Below are 19,982 nucleotides of genomic sequence, written 5' to 3'. Positions count from 1 at the left end.
AATAGGAACTGTTCGCATATTTGTGTTTGGGATAACGTCGAGCCATATTTCATTCTGTTGGAAATGAAATGTTGTTCTTCGTCTATTAAACCCGAACAATCAAAGCATTAAAGATAACCAGAGCGCAAAGGCCTTTGCTTAATGGGAGATCTCACATTTCTCTAGCCGTCTCTGTTTCTCTAATCCTCTTTTCCCTCTTCTGCAACACCCAAAATCCTTTGTTTCATCTTGAGAGGTCGATACAGCATGTTGCGTTGAATGTTGCAAAAAACATGTCATTCGAAAATAGATTACATTTTATATAATAAAAACAGTATAAGGCCTGTTTATACGACTCATAAAGGGATAGTTCAAAAATGAAAATTCTTTCATCATTTACTTACACTCTTGTCATTTCAAACCTGTATGAAAAACACAGAAAGAAGATATTTTGAAGAATGTTAATATCCGAATAATGGTGGTACGCATTGACATGCATTTGTTTTGTGTCCATACAATAGAAGCCACCGCAGGGTACTGGGTACCGCAGTTGTTTGGTTAGAACATTCTTCAAAATATTTTCAGAAAGAAAAAGTAAACGATGAAAGAAATTTCATTTTTGGGTGAGCTGTCCCTTTAAGAGTATTTTTGTACTGTTGCGTTACATTTGAGGACATTATGGACCTAATGTAAAAAAATACAGTTAATGCAGTCAAATGCATCAAACATCATTGTATCTAATAAAATTTCAATAATCTAACACACATTTAGAAAAGCATATCAAAATGTACACCCTACGCAGTTTGCGCATGTGCAGGCATGTGTTAATTCAAGCTCGAGGGATTTGTTACTGTCGTTAGTACCGCATTTACATATTCTTACAGTCTTTTAATCTTAAATCAAAGCATTATGGTGACGCCAGTTGGATTTTTGCCATTTCTCATGTCATGAGAAGCATGTGAATTCTATTGATATAAGCTCTTCCTCTTTTTTCCGCACGCCTAAGGTCGAAATCCTCTGGAGATGGAGAACTCTCCGTAATCACCCACATTCCTACAAGGTGTCCTGTTTCAGAGAGGATGAGAGGAGAGGTTAGAGCTGGAAAGTGGAGGAGATACAGGGGAAAAAACCTAGTCAATCATTCCTCTCATGTCACAGAACTGGGCGGGGAGCTTCTTTTTCCTGCGATTTCAAAAGGAGATAGAGTAAAAAGGAAAGAGAGGAGAGGGTGAAATAGAGGAAGAGAAGAATAGAAAATGGCTTATTTAATGATAGTGTCGCGGAGGGCATATTGAAAGGTGGCGGATCTGAACATCAGACACTATATTCTGTCACACATAGCCTCTGGAAGGATCTTGGATGTGAGATGCTTTGAAACACAGTGTTTGTTTTTCCAATTTTTGAAAATTTACTGAGGGCCACGCTCATATTTTTTATGCAATATGCGACTGAAATGTGGAAAACCCTTAGCACTTCACCACCATTTGGTTGAAACTTGATGGAAAGGGAAGGTTAAAGGTTATGCAAATTATTTTAACATAATGTGCACTGACGAATCGTTCACAGCACGAGCAGGAATCTATATTAAATTATTGAAGTAAATAGTTTGAATAGGTAACGTTTACAATAATATTCATTTGCAAAGATCATTTCCAGTGCACTTTAATTGGGCGTGCATATTAAATAGATACAAATAAAAAAATACGGTAATGGAACTACTACAAACACAATGTATAATGCATTTTTGAATGTTAGTATTTTTGGTATTTTTATGTCATAATGCAAAAAAGTTTATCCTTATGGTCCTTTATACAAAGTGTAATTTTGTATTATTTCTGATATTTGACAAATTTCTAAAGTTTAAATTAAATTAAATTATATTGAATTTGTATTTGTATTTCCATGCATTTTTTTCGTAACAGTCAGCTTTACTGGGGCTGTTTTGTAATACAACTGTCCAATATGGTATATTATATAATACCACAACCAACGTCTAGATTTTAAAACAGCAAATTATGTTCTACACTACACACTTGCCAGATTATATAGACCACTTCGGAAGACGTGAAAAAACTGGTCCAACGCAGGTCAAGAAGAAATTCCTGTTTAAACAAAATACAACCAAGCAAACATTCACAGTATAACCCAATCAAAATGTTAAACAAATATTTTTACGACTTAACTACTGTACTATTTAAAAAACAATAATAATCATACAAAATTACACGGTAAATGCTTCTGGCCCAGTGTTTACTGTACATCTTGCAAAGTTGTGGGAATTCAGGGATTCTCAACGGTAGGGTCTAAATTTAGCGTACATCCAGTAACAATTGGTGGAGCCATGAGAGAGTCCTCTGGGCAAGCCTGAGTTAAATAGATAAACGATTCCCATTTCGCAGATGCACTGATAATGGGTTGATAACCAGTCATCATCTAGCGTGGCTGAAAATGATATATGAAGTACGCCGGCGAATGCTTTCATTACATTCTCAGCTACATTTAATGCAGAGCCCTCATCACGATATTGATTTCACGTCATAATAATGGAAAACGGCATTGAATAAAGATAAACATGACTCGTGTTTGATCATCGTACCTACTCGTGATACTAAGTGTTTCATTTTATGGCTTTCAGTAGAAAATTATTGGCCAGGGATCGACGAATGTGGAAAATACATTTGCATAAAGAAGACCATAGGCATAGATTCTATTAAGCTGTTTTGGGCTCTTGAAAATTAACTCGGATTAACTCGGATGTCAGCATAAAACCTCAGTACATACCAAAATGAACTGCATTTCGGCTCCTATAAAGTTAAAGAAATCCAAATGATGTAATGTCTCAATATTTATAGTAAAAGTAGCACATTTGAAAGTGTTACTTATTTAGCACTAGAGAGTTATATTAACACTGTGATAAAAAAAGCACAGGTCCACACCACAATGAATTATTTCTTTAACACTTGCGTAAGGAGTGAGAATTCAACACTATCCAGATCTTATTTAACTACTGATATTTATACCGGTGTACAGTGCTGTGATTCTTGGTGTTACTGTAGGTCTCCCAAGGCGAGAGTGAAAACTACTCTGAATTTCAATACTAACAGATCAGCTACCATCTGTAGGTCGAGTTATTTTGTTGTTGTTGAGATAATGGTTCGGTTGGAGAGGTTAAAGGTCTCATGAACTGGCCTTGTTTATTGTTTTATACTGTTGGATGAGGTCTAGTTATGACATTTGCATATCGGTTTTAATGGGCGTGCCGCATTGAAGACTTTATAAGTAAATGCCCATTGCTTTGATTAGATAGCAGTTTGCGTAGTTGGAGCCTTCTGTGAATTTGGTTAAAGACGTAACGTTAGGTTACACATTAGCACCATTGACAGATCAATGAGATTCCGATTCGCACGTGCTTAAGATCACAGACAACCTCTGCAAGTATTATCAATGACTAGAGGTCCCCAGGTAATACTAATCTCGTGCGAATAGTGCTCAGGGCACATCAAGGGATCTCTAACAAAGCAATAGTGAAGCATAGTACAACAATTTTTTACATTCCTGCACCATTCCTATCGGATCCAATATTGACGACACTGCTTTTTAATTTTAGTCATTCCACAAATCCAGTGTCGATCTCTGCCTTGTTCACGAAGGAATCCTCTTAGAAATGAAACGAGCAAACGCACCATGTTTTTCCCACAGGAGCTGGAACGTCTTTGAAAATAAACTTTAACCACACATTACTAATATCGGAAAAAGAGGAAGGTTATGTAGCGACTGTATTCTTCCACAACCAGGGGTGGCACAATTTTTAGCTATCTTTAAGGGCATATTTGTTTATTGCGCGCTCGCTCTATCTGGTTCCGCACCACCTGTTACTTCAGAATCGTCATGCGCAAACTAGTGGGCGGGACTAGAGAGAAAGATATTTTTCTGTGGATGTGTTGTTTAACCTATCAATGTCGTCATAGAAAGGTGCATTCCAGATCCTGGCGTTCGCTGGGCCTGGTGTCAATAACATATGTAATCTCAGTAACAAGGGCGTTTTCAAGGGGTCAACTTGAACATTAACAACTGCGTCTATTTTGCTAATATTAACATTCAAACATTTGTTCGTAAATGCGAACCATAAACTTTGGATACACATTTATTCATTTAGCTGAATCTTTCATATAGAGTGACAGTTTTTTTAAGCTACATTAAACGGGGTGCGATATGGGGTTCTACAGACAAACAGTTGGGAGTTTATATTAATGTAATCTGTCAATCAAACTCAAGGGTGTAAATATAGTAAGATGCTGGTTGCCTTCCTCAGGAAACATTTTTCAGCACCTTTGCTGCTCTTTTTTAATATTCTCTTCAGTTGGCGAAAGGGGGATTAGAAATGTAGTCGAGTTATATTCTCTAGATGCTTCTTATACGGATATCAAATCACAAGTGTTGCCTTCATCGTTCAGAGATTAAAACACTAAAAATGGTGGGGGCTGACGCCAGGGAAGTGAATTTCAAGGGGAAATGGAGTTCAGGGTCAGAATGTAAAGGATTTCCATCTTTTATCCGTGTAATAGCCCCCAAACGCTCTGCAAATTTTATACGTGGCTTAGAAAATATGACTTGGGTTTAAAAATATAAAACATCTGTCCAAGGTCGCCCAAGTGAATCGTGGAATTTTGCTCCACTAAACAGACATGGATGCAAAATAGTATAGACTACTATGCAATGTAGATATTACAGGTAAACTGTTCGTCATAGTTTTTACTGTCCAAACTTTTTTTTGCTTCTTTTGCTTTCCATAGCTGCTTTACAATTCATTTCAACTGACTGTTTTAAGTGTTGTCCAGTGGTGAGTTGTTGTAAGTTATAAAAAAAAGGTGAAATTGCTTAACTTATTTAAATGAGCTGAAGTAAAATAAAAATTCAAAATTATGATATCAAGTTGAAATAACAATTGATTGTACTTTAAATGTAAACCAGTCAAAAAAATGCGGTGAAAAGAAAATTAGAGCGATTGAGAGGATATAAAATGTTCACATGCACGCACAGTTTTTATAATTACAAATAAATAAATGAAGCAAACCAATTTGTGAAAGTTTTGGAGCTTTAACAGCAAACAATATTGACAGCCTTCTGTTTGACCTCTTGCCAGCCATCCGCAGGCACAAGACCCATAAACAGTCAGCAGTCTCTTTTACACACACGTGTATCTAAGGAACCCGCGGTGAAAAGCGCGACACCGTAAGCTATACTTTGATGAAAAACCATGGGAGAGAGCTGATACAAATGCCAAAATATTCAAGCATTTCTCATCTCAGTTTGAGGACACGTAGATCATCTTCCTTACTGTGACACTTTGCTGCGAGTCCTTCATTTGCCGTTTTTTATGTTTTACTGAAGCAGCACGCTATCAGAGACTGTTGACACAACACTCTTTTGAAACCACACAAGGACACAGTCTGACACATTTTTACACATTTCAACATCAAATGGGTAGCAGCAAAAAAACTTAAATATGAAACCCACACAAATGGTTTGATCTATGCCAGCAGGTGAGAGGGAAAACAACTTGTCGTAAAGTGGAACGAGAATGGAAGGGTTAAATAGTAGACTAGCGCTGTGTGCTAAGGCTAATCATCTGGGCAAAACAAAGCTAATGAAAGATTTACCTGCATTGCATTGGTAACGTTTAAAGTTTTTCCATTTCACAACATGACGCTTGCAAAAGTGCTGCTTTCCAATGAGGATTGATTGTAAAGCTGCTTCGTGTAAATGTGTCGGTGCCGTGTTATTTTCTTGTATCCCAGCTTGATGTGCAGACAACTACAAGTACACCATCTGTACCCCGATTTCCCTGAAGGGTGTAAACATAAACTATAACATTTTAGTGGGTATCGTCCTGTACCGCTTGTGTGGCATGTGAAGGAGAGGTTTGCTATTACTTTTCTGAGTGATTGGACTTCACCTGCTGATTTTGGACAATTTTGGCCTCGTACAAGTCGATGTACGTTTTACGATGTATGTTGACACCTGAAACAAAGGAGAACTTGCTTCTGATTGGAGGTCTTTTCTCTATATATACAAAAGGAGAAACATTTAGAAACTATGAAAAATGAGAAACAATGAGAAACAACTTAGATATTATTGGGATCTTATTTTTGACTTTTTAAAAGTCCCAGTATATGAAATTTAGCAACCTCTAGCGGTGAGGTTGTGAAATACAACCCATGGCTCATTCCACTCACCCCTTTCTTAGCACTACGGTGGCTGATAGAAAATCATGGTTTCGACACGATTTGACTTTTCTGCCGAAGGAGATCTGTAGAGCAGTTTGGCCATCAAGGGCTACTGTAGAAACAATGTGGCGAATTCCATGCAATGGGACCCACAATATATGTACTTGTAGATGGCTCAGTCTAAGGTAATAAAACATATCGCTTTATTATTTAAGGTCTTTATACACCCCTGAAGACATATTATATTGCATTTATGAAAAATAGATCTACCCAAAATCACACACTGGACCTTTAATTTTAATAGGAAGGCATCTAGGTGTCAGAATATCGTCAAGAGTTTGGACCTAGGTTTCGACCAAAGCCCCTAGCAACCTCCCAGGTAAACACAGAGACACCTTAGCAACCACACAGCCACCCATGTCAACCGCCCACAACATCAAAAACCGTAAAAAAAAACATTTCAATTTTATTAAACCTAACAAAACATTTTTGAAACATTGTCATGTCTCTTAAGGCAACCTGGTGTGTTGGGAACATCACGTTCAGAATGTGTTATGTACAGTCTGTTCACTTCACACGCACAAACGCTTCCCATTCAGATTTTAATTGGATCATTATGGGATGAGATATGTAATTAAACTGCAGCATCATGCGACCCTTAGCCAGCTCTACGCCTGCCAATAAGACCAGTGCCTTCAGCACGGACACAGCAGATGGAGAACAGGTGCATGTGTGTGTGCTTCACCTGTGGAGGCCTCAAAAATGTGTGTTTAGCTGAGAGAGAGAGAGAGAGAGAGAGAGAGAGGGAGAAGTTGACAAGTGGTAAATGGACAGGTGTTCAGGTAGAGAGAGGGCATGTTGGACACTGTGTACAAACCCCAGGCTTTGCAGAAGCTGTGTGTGATATTCCCTTCACATGGTAAGTAGAACTGGCACAGTTTAGGAGCTAGTTTACCTAAAATAGAATAGAATATACCACAATATTAACAAATAACTCAATCATTTATAGATAGCTGCGTATATCAGCCAATCAGATTAGAGTTTACCAGACTGAGAAATTGAGTTTTAGATTGATGTCCAACATGTAAAGTGGTTGTGGCCGCTATGTGGGTGTGTGCGAGACCACCCGAGTCGTATCTAGACACCCGCTAAGCAACCATTTAGAACACCCTAGCAAATGCACATGTGTACACCCCAAGAACGCAAAACTCACCAACATTATCCGCACCTTCTAAAAAGTGTTGTTAAAATTGTCTTTAAAATAACTAAAATAGTTTGTCTATCGTTCAAAGACACATTCACACAAGCATACACACGTGACCTTTTGTACCCTCTTATTGTATATTGACTACAATTGTTTCCTATAAATATGCGTGATTGTGTATTGCTCCAGTATTTACCATCCATAATCAAAATTTCAATTTGCTTTGATCCATCTTCAGAATGTACATTTGAAATATTTGTTTGACTGTAATCACAGATGTGGACGGAAAAAACGAATATTGTAAAATATGAAATCAGATGGGTGAAGCACTCGTGTTTGTCATGTGACAGCAACCAAGAACACCAGCAGATGAAATTTACAGGGAGACAGCGTCTCTGTTGTCACCCTTGAGCTCATAGTGTACTTCTGAAGTGTGGTGTGAATATGAGGGGACGTAACTGAGAAACTGCAAAATGAATGACTCACGAAACTGTGATTGGCTGTCTACACTTAGACCAACAGAGCAGAGACTGCAAGAAAGAAACCGATTATATATTTTTTAAAACAGTATGTGAAACAGAATGCATTATACAGTGGTTAGTAGTTAGTAGCTTTTTGTTGCCATATTACCTGTTTATGTTGAATAGATGCTAAAATTGTAGTTTTTATTGTAGAGATGGCTAATTCGCATGAAATCATATGACTGAAATCGTATTCATACGTTTCAGTACAGTTTGCTTTCGCACCAGTGACGTTATATTTATGGGAGGAGCCTCAACATTTCGTTTTCTATTAATCATAAATTTTTTATGATTCACATTGTAAGACTTCAAACAAATTAACCACCTCACAAAATAGTTAGGAATTGATGTATCAACAAATAAACAGCCGGTGACCAATAAAATGTATCAAAACATTTTACAATTCACTTTTAATAATACGCAACGGATCTCTTAATTATGTTGAGGAAAAAACATAATTTACTGAAAATTTTTACATTGTTAGCGGCACTTTTTTTTAACTTCAATTGATTCAATTGCAAATGATGACATTTTATACCAGTTATGAACAGTCTCTTCTATTACTTACTATTTATAGAACAGTAACCAGTCACTAAAAAATGAAGTATTCTTTGTTTTGAGTGTTTGCTTTGGCATTAATAATAAAGTAATAATGCTTAAATGCTTTGGAATTTAATTGAATATGAAATTAGACAATTTTAAAGGAACGAAAGTGTGAGTTGCATTGTGGGATACAGTATGCTGTGGTCTGCTACAATATACACTAATACTAATTTATATACAGCTTATTGTACAGTGTGTGCTTCTATAAGCTTAATCAAAATGTTCCAGCTTGTTAATCGATTGAATGTTGCGCCATCTTGGGAGGATGGCTGCTAGTGCGTTCAATGCAGTGTTTTGTTTTTCTTGTTTGATAAGGAAATGTAACTATGGTAGCTCAACTGCAATAGCATTACGCAGAGTCGTTCAGGAAAAGCCCATGGTTCTTTCACTTTCGATTTTTCCATACATCAAAGAAACCAAGTAACGGTACACAGCAAAACAATAATAGCAGTGGAGTATTATCCTCCCAAGATGGCGGCGTCACTGGGACATGCAACATAGGGCGTGACGTCAGCTTCACGTTCTCTATACTAAAGATTTGCAAACTACACAGTACACATAGGCTACTGCACACTGCAGAAATACTCAAATAGCATGGTAGTATGATACAGTATTCCAACACAGCCAGAGGAAAGTTAACAGAGGGGAAGAGACTGACATACTTTTTGCATGCATATAAGAGAGAAGATTAAAGTAAAGATAACAAGACAGAGAAACAGAGTAAGAGAAAGAGAGATAGCATAAAGAGGAAGATAGAGACACCTTGACCTTGGTTATCTCCTCAGATTAATCAGCAGGTCTGTGTGTGGCTGTGTTCCTGTATTTAAATGTGTTGTTCAATGGAGGAAGTTACCTGTCTGCCTTTTGTCTGGATGGATAGTTTTCCAAATTAACTGTTTAGAAGTTGCTTAATGGCCAGATGGCATAAAGCAAATGAGTTGGAGTAAGAACGGTGTTTGCATACTTATGAAGCTTCTCTGCATAATTAATGAGATGCAAATGTAACTCAAGTGGATTGTGGGCCAGTGAGATGAGTATTATATAGATGTGTGCAGATGTTGTAAACCAGCGAGCCATGCAAAGTAATCCAATTCTCTCGAGTTCAGGAACAAACAAAAAGATCAAGAGATCAAGAGACATCTGAAGTGTTATCTGTCAGCAAGGACAAGAGATATTAACAAGACTGTGCAGTTGTGTTTCGTATGAATGAAGAAAAGTGTAACGCTTGGTTGTTAAACACTGATGATTCTCTTCCGCGCATGTGTATGGACAGAAGCTCGGGCGACCTGGAAACAGAATTTATGGTTGTTGATGTCAGGTTTGACAGCTGGTGTGAAAAATATGTTCTGTTGTGAATTAGCCAACAATTTTAGAGATATTCGTCTTTCCTCATTCAAGTTCATAGGACTTGATTGTTTTATGAGTGAAGTAATATATGGCTGCCAAGTGGGAAGACTGTCTTTAAAGTCCCAGTGAAATTCAGTGAAAATTTTTTTCATGAAATATTGCAGCCTTTATAGTAAATAGCTTCTAGTCATTTTCTTTTTAAAATCAATGTACCCTCGTAATCTTCAGTTAAAATCTGAAAATGCATTTCAGCCCTGAATATCCATCTGAAATTATGTATATTAGACGGATTGGCCGGAGCGTCCGTTAACTCCTCCCCTTCAAAGTCTGCTGGCAGTTTCGTTACAAAATCAATGCAACAGCTGTTTTTACACATCCAATCAATTCGCAGTGAGAAATGCAAGACACGCCCACCATTCTTTCTCTTTGAAATGCCTTTTCACTAGGCAATGTGTCAGAATATGGATGTAAAAATGATCGCAACCTCTGGTTCACGGGGACTTTAAAGGAACTTTGTGGTCACTCACACACATTTGTCCCCAAACGCTTTTAAAATCACCACATAAACATAAATGTGTAGTGTAGTCAGGGAGCTGAGAATTATAAAATAATTCATTAGAAAATGAAATTGCTTTAACAAAACCAAAAATTAGAATGACATTAGGGTGGATAAATGATGAACGAATTTTTCATTTTTGGGTGTAAAACTTTGCTGTAGAAATTTGCAGCAGGTTTGCCAGTAATTTACTGTAGAATACATTTACAATTTTGTTTTTAACATAAACTTACCTATTTCTTATATTTTCTTTCATAAAATAAGACTAAATATCTTCGTATTTAGTTATGTGTCACTTTTCTTGTTATGTGAATGTTTTGTAATTTATGATCTTAAATGAAAAATTCATTAATTATATCTCCAGTAAATTACTGGAAAACCTCCTCAAAACTACAGCAACGTTTTACAGTGTGCCCTTAAACTTGGCGTTGTATCTCATTTCGCATGTTTACTCATGTGGTGGTCACTTGTCCCCCTTATCAGTTTCACTTTAAAAAGCATGTCGAACGCCTGAAGGACATTCACAGGATTCTGCAGAAGTGTGTGTGTGTCACGGTTAAAATCCAAGAGGGATGGGGATCATTTGTCATTACCTGGTCCAACACTTTAACAACATTCATCGCAGACCCTGCCGTATTGTGTTTGTACACTCAAAAAGACACTATAATTCAAAGGCACACTTAACTTCAACATACGCACACACATAATAGCTATGGGACTGAATATGCACAAATCCCTGCTATCCTTTGGGGGGCAGTATTTCACACTCTCGTAAAAATACCCACATTGGAGCAGGAGAAAATTTAATATGTCCAGATTTTTAACCTAGTTTTCCCAGATCTAGCATCCTCATTTTTTAGAATGAGTAATGAGTTGAAAGCGATGGCCCTCAAGGAGAAAAAGAGAGGGAGAATGCAAGTTCGTCCTTTAAAGTCGGACAGAGCACCCTTTAAAGGACATTGAGATTTCCACACAATACGCACATGCATGTACTGAAGGAGCTTCTCCCCTCAGGCTGTCATGGTAACCTGGATAAATGATGAAAAGGCTTCCGTTATCTTCAGTGTGCTCTTGAGTGGTTTTGTGTGTTTTGGTCGTATTAACATTAAATTAGCATGCTTGTTTGCATGTAATGATGACCGCTTTTTGGACAAAAGTAGTGTCTCAGATTCATGGTATAAATGAATATAAACGTCTAACAATACCCAATACCCAGTTTACAATATGATAGTATCACAACATTTTGAAAAAAAGAATGGAACTTGCCTGCTAATCTCAATACATTAATTGTCATTAAAAATGCTTTTAATGGTTTGGTTTGAACTAGTAACATTCAAGATTTCTGAAAAACATTGCATTTTATCATAAAATTGATCATGAAATATTCTTAAAAAAAGTTTCTTAAAGCAGTACATGCATAAATTAATAAAAAAAATATATAACAATATATATGTTGATGCACAAAAAACTCCATAACCTTACAATATATACATACATTATATAGTTTAGTTTTTTGCATATATCATGATATATTTTACACCACTATTATGATGTTACATTTCTTATTTGGTAAAAAAAATTATACAGTAGTCTTTTCATCACATTGCTCTGTCAAAAGTGGCAATAATTAGTATAACAGGGCCGGGAGCAAAAATAACAAATTATCTTAACATATAATTTCAATTGTATTCAATATTAACATGGTTTTATTTATTTATATTGTAGCAGACTGTGGGTAATGTCAGGAGATGCCAAATGTGTGAACAACAGCATCATGATGTCTAAACCTATATACTGCACCTGCTGAGACTGCTGATTTTCAGACAATGATCTTTCCTCTGTGATGTAACTCCAAAAATAGCCTACATGTTGTCTAGGTGTAGGATAATCTGAATGTCGCAAAACAGTCTAAAACGTAAAACAAGAAATAAAAGCAAAAAAATGCTCAGACATACATCAACGTTATGTAGACAGAGATTAATATTCTCAAGTCCCCAGTTATCCATATAATGATGTCAAAATAAAGAAAAATACGCAGAAGAAATGCTTTTTATATCTGCAGGGATAAAAGCTTTCAATTACGGCTGTATTTTTAGCAACTTGGCGGCGTATGAAAGTACAAAAGCAGCAAAAAGTTGTGCTGTGTTTTGTAAAGCATAACGTCGTCAGGAAATTTTCAAACAGCTGCAAGATTATGTGTGTTCCAGTGTGTGTATGCACAAAACATGTGTGTATGAAAGAGAGAGTGAGACAAAGAGAGTGAGAGTGCCAATATCTTGCAGCAGAAATGCATAGATGCAGTCCAGTTGTTTGTATGATGAGTAAGGTTGACTATAAAACAGCATTGGTAAACAACCTGTGTGTTTGTGAGTCACATATGCACCAATCCATCGAACAGGAATAGTTTACCTTTTATTTTACTTCACATTTATAATATTTTGAATAATAATAATAATTGAATGATCTGCTCAATTCGGCAATTCTACCAATTGACAAAAAAACGTAAGCCAAAATGATATGATGTCAAAAACAAATATAAGAAGCTGTTTATTTAGCTCTTCTAAGTCGACACAATTATATGGTTGGTTGGACTTTAATATTAGCAATCACCATTGTTATTCCCGTCTGTCTACGACGGTGTCTGAACTGACCTGTGATGCAATTTTGGGTAATGACCCATCAGCCGTCATTTACTAGAACCACTGTATTAAAACTAAAACAATTGCCAGAAAAATCACAGTGTTTTGAGCAAAATCATTAAGGGGACCTCATATCCTTGTTTTCTTTTATGAATGGGAAACTTTAATACATGACTATGCTTACTGACGTCATGGTCAGTGTATTTTTTCAAGTCTAGTTGAAAATAATAATAATGGTAATTTGATGTGTTCATATCAGGATTATACATTTTGTTTTTAGTTTTATTGTTGTTTTATTAACATTTTAAATAAGCTTTTATTTTTAGGTTTTAATTTAACTTATTTAGTTGAATTAATTTAAGTTTATTTTAGTTGATTTTTTAGCCCTTTTATGTGCTTTTGTCGGTGGCTTAGTGGTTAGCACGTTCGCCTCACACCTCCAGGGTTGGGGGTTCAATTCCCGCTCCCGACTTGTGTGTGTGGAGTTTGCATGTTCTCCCCGTGCCTCGGGGGTTTCCTCCGGGTACTCCGGTTTCCTCCCCTGGTCCAAAGACATGCATGGTAGGTTGATTGGCATCTCTGGAAAAAATTGTCCGTAGGGTGTGAGTGAGTGAGTGAATGAGTGAGTGTGTGTGCCCTGCGATGGGTTGGCACTCCATCCAGGGTGTATCCTGCCTTGATGCCCAATGACTCCTGAGATAGGCGCAGGCTCCCCGTGACCCGAGGTCTTTGGATAAGTGGTAGAAAATGGAATGGAATGGAATGTGCTTTTGTCATTGTATTATTTTTCATGTTGCTATATGAGATTAATTTATTTTTATTTATTATCATATTTTTTTTGCTTTAAATCTGTTTCAGTTTACTTCTGAGGCCAGGGCAGATTGACATAAAAGCTAGGTAAGGCCCCAGGGCCCGCGGAAAGAGGTGGCCATTGATTGGCTGGAGGAAATGGGAGCTGGCCTTACATCATTGGTTGACAATTCATATAGGTGGTTGATTACAAAATAACAAGAAATATTGGAAAATGTTCCTGACTAATATAATTCACCGTCATATCAAATTCACTTTTCACATGCGCAGGTCCTTATAAAGTATGCGCTTGGCTGGCTGGTGTTTGAAAAAGTGATAGTGAAATAAGGTTGAAAGGGAAAAATGTGAGGCTCATCTTGTAGCTAAAATTCCAAAATGGACGAATGCAAAAATGCAAATATAACCCTCATTTTTGCCTCCGTCCTTGTATCATTGCTGTTCTTCTGAAACCTCAGATGTCCTTGTATATCATTCTTCTGGAACCATGCATGTCTGTTGATGCTATTTTATTTGTAAATGAAAAAAAATCATGGTACTTTTTAAACGATTAAATACTAACACTAATGATTTAATACTTTCTATTGGCTAGATATTTGCAAAACCCAGTGACAGTCTTCAAAGGATGTCTAATAGTAATAAAATTCAAACCCGAAATATGTAAATACAAGGTTTCAGAAGGACAGCAATGATATACAGTCAACAGTCTCTGTGCTCTACAGTGTATACATACAGTTTGTAATTGCTATAGCGTCTCTTTGCTAATTTTATCATATCAAAGCAAAAAACACAAAGTGTACATTTGTTTTAAAATCATTCTAGCTTGTTTTTGTTTTTCTCAAACATATTCTGCAGCATAAATATCTGATAAATGCATATGTGGTCAGGGTTATGAGCATCACAGCAGACAGCAAGAACAGTATGACATCAACAGAATGATACGAGTACCAGGGCATTTTGTACGACTCTGTGCGTAAATGAGCGGCACCTTTGTGCCTCATGACAAACTCAATCCAGAAGATGGCGTTGTCCAGAGGTTTGACTGGAACATCTCTGTGAAGTCTTGACAGTCTCTGCATGTTCTCCCGATAACTGGGTTCATAAAGAACCTCTTTGACAGTTTCAAGGAAAGAGTTCTTGTCCACTGTGCCAAAGTCTACGGTCTTGGCTACACCCTTGACTCTCATCTTTGAAAGATTATCAGGCTGGTCAAAGATCAGCCCAAATCCAATGATTGGTACCCCATGATAGATGGCTTCTTGAACACCGTTTGTTCCACCATGAGCTACAAAAGCTCTGGTTTTAGGATGACCCAGAAGATCATTCTGAGGTATCCAGTCCATTATTAAGGTGTTGTTCCCCAGTGCAGATGGTCTCCTTCCTTTATATCTCCAGATGACCTTCTGTGGAAGTTCTGCAAAAGCTTCAGCAACGGCCTCGGCCACATCATCAGGAAGCTGACCAATGAGAGTTCCCAAAGACATGACGATGACACCATGATCTCCAGAGCTCTGCACAAAGTCCTCGAGATCCTGCGGAAGAGGCTTTGATGGCTTGCACTGAAAGCCACCCATGTAGACAATGTTTGGCATAGTGGGCCGTGGAAACTCAAAAATAAAATCAACCCTATGGAGCCACAAATCAGCGCTTTGAATTAAGGTAAAGTAGGACGTTCCTGGACCGATATAGCGTTCACATAGTGCATTATAATATGGAGCAATCATGAGCGCAACCTGTGTTTCAGTTATGATGTACATCACAATATTCTTCACTCTTTCTAAAAAGCTCATGCGGTCTGATAACTCCATCATTGGAGAAGGAACGTAAGATAGCGGTGAAGGAGCTATGGCAAAGTGACCTTCACTATAAATCGTCCAACGGACATTGTAAACAAGAGGCAGTTTAAGATAATGAGCCAATATAGTACCGCCATACATGGCTGGATCTGTGAGCATCAAATCATATTTGGTTTCTTTTAGGGACTGAAGAAGCTGCTGGTTTTCAAACATGTTGGTTATAAGATCATGTTCTGCTTCGATCATCTCCATAAAACTTTGCCACATCTTGATCTCCAGATTCAGTCGAGCCCAAACGGAACCATCCCTCAAAATGTTCAGCAGTTTGGTCGCAAACACCTTGAAGAATTCTTCATCAAACCCTCCTGTAGACTCAAGAGTGATGGATGTGTAGTGAGGTGAGAATTCTTTGATGTACCAGCTGTCTGACATCCGGATGACTGTGATGTTGTGACCTTTGGCGTGTAGGGCCTTCACCAAGATGTTCATGTTCAGCCAGTGACTGCCGTCTACAGGAAAGACAAGAATGTTTCCACTCTGAACAACCGGGACTCTTGTCACCAGGAGGGTTAAGAAGATTGGACCAAGCATCAGATAAACCGGTCCGCTCAAAGCACCTGTTACAAAGCAAACGAACAGAAATGATCTACTTATGAACTCATGAAAATCTGTATATCATGAAGTCTACAATAGATTTACATCAGAGAACCGATGAAGGTCAAGAACAGTTTATTTCTAAAGTTTTTGCTCTGAATTTAAAGAAAAAAATTCCAGTCTAAATTTCAGTCTGTTCAATTTCACCCCAAATGTGGACAAAAATGAGGAATGGTCCTTGTTCAGAATTGTCTTATCCTTAAGGAAATTATGTTACTGCCTATCAAGTATTTAGTTTCTCCATTTTAACTGATGTATATTACTATTTTATGAAAACATGAAGACAGCATCTAAAAATCACTTTATTTATGTAAACTATTTAGAGCTTTTTATAACTTTCAGAAACATTTTTGCAGAATAAAATGTAGTTCACATCAAAATCTAATCATAAATATAATAAAATTAATTGTAAATTTGCAGACAGTGCTAAAACATCCTGTTGATTATCTAGAACAAAATGGCTTGCTTTTCTTCTGTGAACATGATCAAACTACTGAATTAATCCTGATTCTATACAAACCCTGTGAAAGGCAAATCGTCACCTTGCATTATAAAGTTCTATCTGACATTTTTGTCACAATTCTGTTATTTGCATATTTTTATTCTGTGACAATTTATCTAAAAAGTCAAATGGAATGCAACAACTTTGAAGCTCATTTTTTCAAAACGGCTCAGAACGCAGATAGAACCTTATAATTGCCAAAATATAAAACAGTTCTAAATCCCAGCTTGTATCACAGTGCACATTACTATAAGATTTTCTAGGATAAATAAAATGATCTACTTTTGCATGATTTTTAAAACCTGTATTTTAACATTAAAGGTTATCATCTGTTTCAAATTGTATAAAAATGTCATACCCATGATTATTCAGCATGCAAAATCAATACCAGCGAAACATATACAGTATTGACACCAGTATACAGTAAGTGACAGAATTAAGGTGCAAGCACAGGTTCAGGTCTCTCAGCATTACCATGCATGAATTTACATTCATATAGGAGTGAAAGTTCATTCTACTATCTGTAAAGGGGCAAAGGGTATTTCCCTTGGGACATAGTTAATAAACGACTGTACTGTTAACCATTTCAACACTGAGATATAAAATAAGAAGTCTCTTTTTGATAAAGTACATCAGCTTCTAGAAACAGGTAACGACAGTAAAGGAAAAAAATTACAGGATGCAGATTAGACACCTTTCATGATGATTTTAAATTATAGCCCTCGAGTCGAGTGGCAAGTATTTATTTATATACAGCTGCAGAAAAATTAACTTGTTTTTTAACAGGTTTTTACCTGTTTCTCCAGTTTTTATTTTCTGCAAATAAATGCAAATAGAAACAATATTTTTATTTGAATTTGGGAGAAATATTGTTAGCAGTTCACAGAATATAACAAACATGATCATTTTACCTAAACACGTTCATATAAATAAATTCAGAAAAACTTAAAATGGTCTTTGTAATGGCTGTATATACTGTACAACCTTCACATCTAATGACAATTAAACAGGGAACTTTAAATATATTACTGTATATATCTGACTTCATATGCATAAAAATATCAGCAAAACACTGATACCCTCAAAAGAACTCTGTATCAGTGACAAAGGACAACTTTGTATGACATGTAAATTATACTTAAAATTTAAAGAGTCTGTGCTCTACAGTGTATAGAGACATTTTGTAATTGCTATAGCATGTCTATGGTAATTTTAGCACATCACAGAAAAAAAAGTCAGCAGTAAATTTGTCATTAAAATCATTCTAGTTTTTTTTTTTTTTTTAATATTCTGCAGCATAAATATCTGATAAATGCATATGTGGTCAGGGTTATGAGCATCACAGCAAACAGCAAGAACAGTATGACATCAACAGAATGATACGAGTACCAGGGCATTTTGTACGACTCTGTGCGTAAATGAGCGGCACCTTTGTGCCTCATTACAAACTCAATCCAGAAGATGGCGTTGTCCAGAGGTTTGACTGGAACATCTCTGTGAAGTCTTGACAGTCTCTGCATGTTCTCCCGATAACTGGGTTCATAAAGAACCTCTTTGACAGTTTCAAGGAAAGAGTTCTTGTCCACTGTGCCAAAGTCTACGGTCTTGGCTACACCCTTGACTCTCATCTTTGAAAGATTATCAGGCTGGTCAAAGATCAGCCCAAATCCAATGATTGGTACACCATGATAGATGGCTTCTTGAACACCATTTGTTCCGCCATGAGCTACAAAAGCTCTGGTTTTAGGATGACCCAGAAGATCATTCTGAGGTATCCACTCCATTACTAAGGTGTTGTTTCCCAGTGCAGATGGTCTCCTTCCTTTATATCTCCAGATGACCTTCTGTGGAAGTTCTGCAAAAGCTTCAGCAACGGCCTCGGCCACATCATCAGGAAGCTGACCAACTAGAGTTCCCAAAGACATGACGATGACACCATGATCTCCAGAGCTCTGCACAAAGTCCTTGAGATCCTGTGGAAGAGGCTTTGATGGCTTGCACTGAAAGCCACCAATGTAGACAATGTTTGGCATAGTGGGCCTTGGAAACTCAAAAATAAAATCAACCCTATGGAGCCACAGATCAGCGTTTTGAATTACATTTTCAAATGATTCCCCTGGGCCAAGGAATCGGTGACACAGTGCATTATACGTTGGAGCGATCATGAGAGCGACCTGTGTTTGAGCTACGACGTACATTAACACATTCTTCACTCTTTCAGAAAAATGCATGCGGTCTGATAACTCCAGCATTGGCAGAGGTACATAAGACAGCGGTGAAGGAGCTATTGAAAAATGAGCCTCATTGTACAAAGTCCAACGGACATTGTAGACGATAGGCAGTTTAAGATAATGCCCCAGTATTACACCTCCAAACTTGACTGGATCTGTGAGCATCAAATCGTAGTTGGATTCCTTTAGGGACTGCAGAAGCTTCTGGTCTTCAAACAAGCTCACAACCATCTCACTTTCCACTTTAAACATTTGTGAAATATTTTCCCACATCTCCATCTCTAGTTTCATACGAGCCCACATGGAACCCCCCCTTAAAATGTTCAGCAATCTTGATGCAAATTCCTTGATAAACTCTTCATCAAACCCTCCAGGGGAATCCAGAGTAAGGGATGTGTAGTGAGGTGAGAATTCTTTGATGTACCAGCTGTCTGACGTTCGAATGACTGTGATGTTGTGACCTTTGGCGTGTAGGGCCTCCACCAAGATGTTCATGTTGACCCAGTGACTGCCATCCACAGGAAAGACAAGAACCTTCCCGGTGAGAACAACCGGGACTGGTGTCACCAGGAGGGTTAAGAGGATTTGGCCAAATGCCTGAAAAGTTTGTCTGTTCATAGTACCTTTGGGAAAGCAAGAGTGTGAGTGAACTGAGAAATGTTGTAAAATACTTTTAAATGATACGTTAACTGTTGGACTTTTTTGGGTTTTGGGCGAAATGCAAGTTTGAAGTAATTTGATACTAACTACGTAACCTGCAATTTTATGCTTCAAACAGAGATGGCGTTATAGAGGCAAAGTGGATTTAAGATCCAATGCCACATAATAAATAAATAAACACCCCAGATTATTAAGAATGGATGCCAAATAAATAAATACACAAAATTTTGACCCAACACAATACTTAGCATAGTTT

The 19,982-nt window shown here is 37.3% G+C and overlaps 3 protein-coding genes across 3 annotated transcripts in view; 1 reads left to right on the top strand and 2 right to left on the bottom strand.

Moving 5' to 3' along the window:
* Positions 1–19,982, top strand: part of elfn1b (extracellular leucine-rich repeat and fibronectin type III domain containing 1b) — a 73,349-nt gene that overhangs the window by 13,556 nt on the left and 39,811 nt on the right. The window lies entirely within an intron of this gene.
* On the bottom strand, positions 14,644–17,269 carry LOC130435367 (UDP-glucuronosyltransferase 2A3-like). Its single transcript, XM_056765950.1, has 2 exons — positions 17,194–17,269; positions 14,644–16,296 (listed from the first exon to the last, which is right to left on the bottom strand). Exons 1-2 carry the CDS (start codon positions 17,195–17,197, stop codon positions 14,702–14,704), a joined length of 1,599 nt encoding a protein of 532 aa, XP_056621928.1. The 5' UTR covers positions 17,198–17,269; the 3' UTR covers positions 14,644–14,701.
* Positions 18,095–19,684, bottom strand: LOC130435369 (UDP-glucuronosyltransferase 2A3-like). The gene has a single exon (XM_056765953.1). The coding sequence runs from the start codon at positions 19,682–19,684 to the stop codon at positions 18,095–18,097; it is 1,590 nt and encodes a 529-aa protein (XP_056621931.1).

The sequence above is a fragment of the Triplophysa dalaica genome, chromosome 2 (assembly GCF_015846415.1).
Source record: "Triplophysa dalaica isolate WHDGS20190420 chromosome 2, ASM1584641v1, whole genome shotgun sequence".
Lineage (NCBI taxonomy): Eukaryota > Metazoa > Chordata > Actinopteri > Cypriniformes > Nemacheilidae > Triplophysa > Triplophysa dalaica.
The sequence above is the reverse complement of the archived record's forward strand: the minus strand, read 5'-3'. Positions and strand labels throughout refer to the sequence as shown.

What these genes read in the sequence shown, in the direction of transcription:
- LOC130435369 (XM_056765953.1), bottom strand. Translation starts at nt 19,684, where the DNA reads ATGAACAGACAAACTTTTCAGGCATTTGGCCAAATCCTCTTAACCCTC.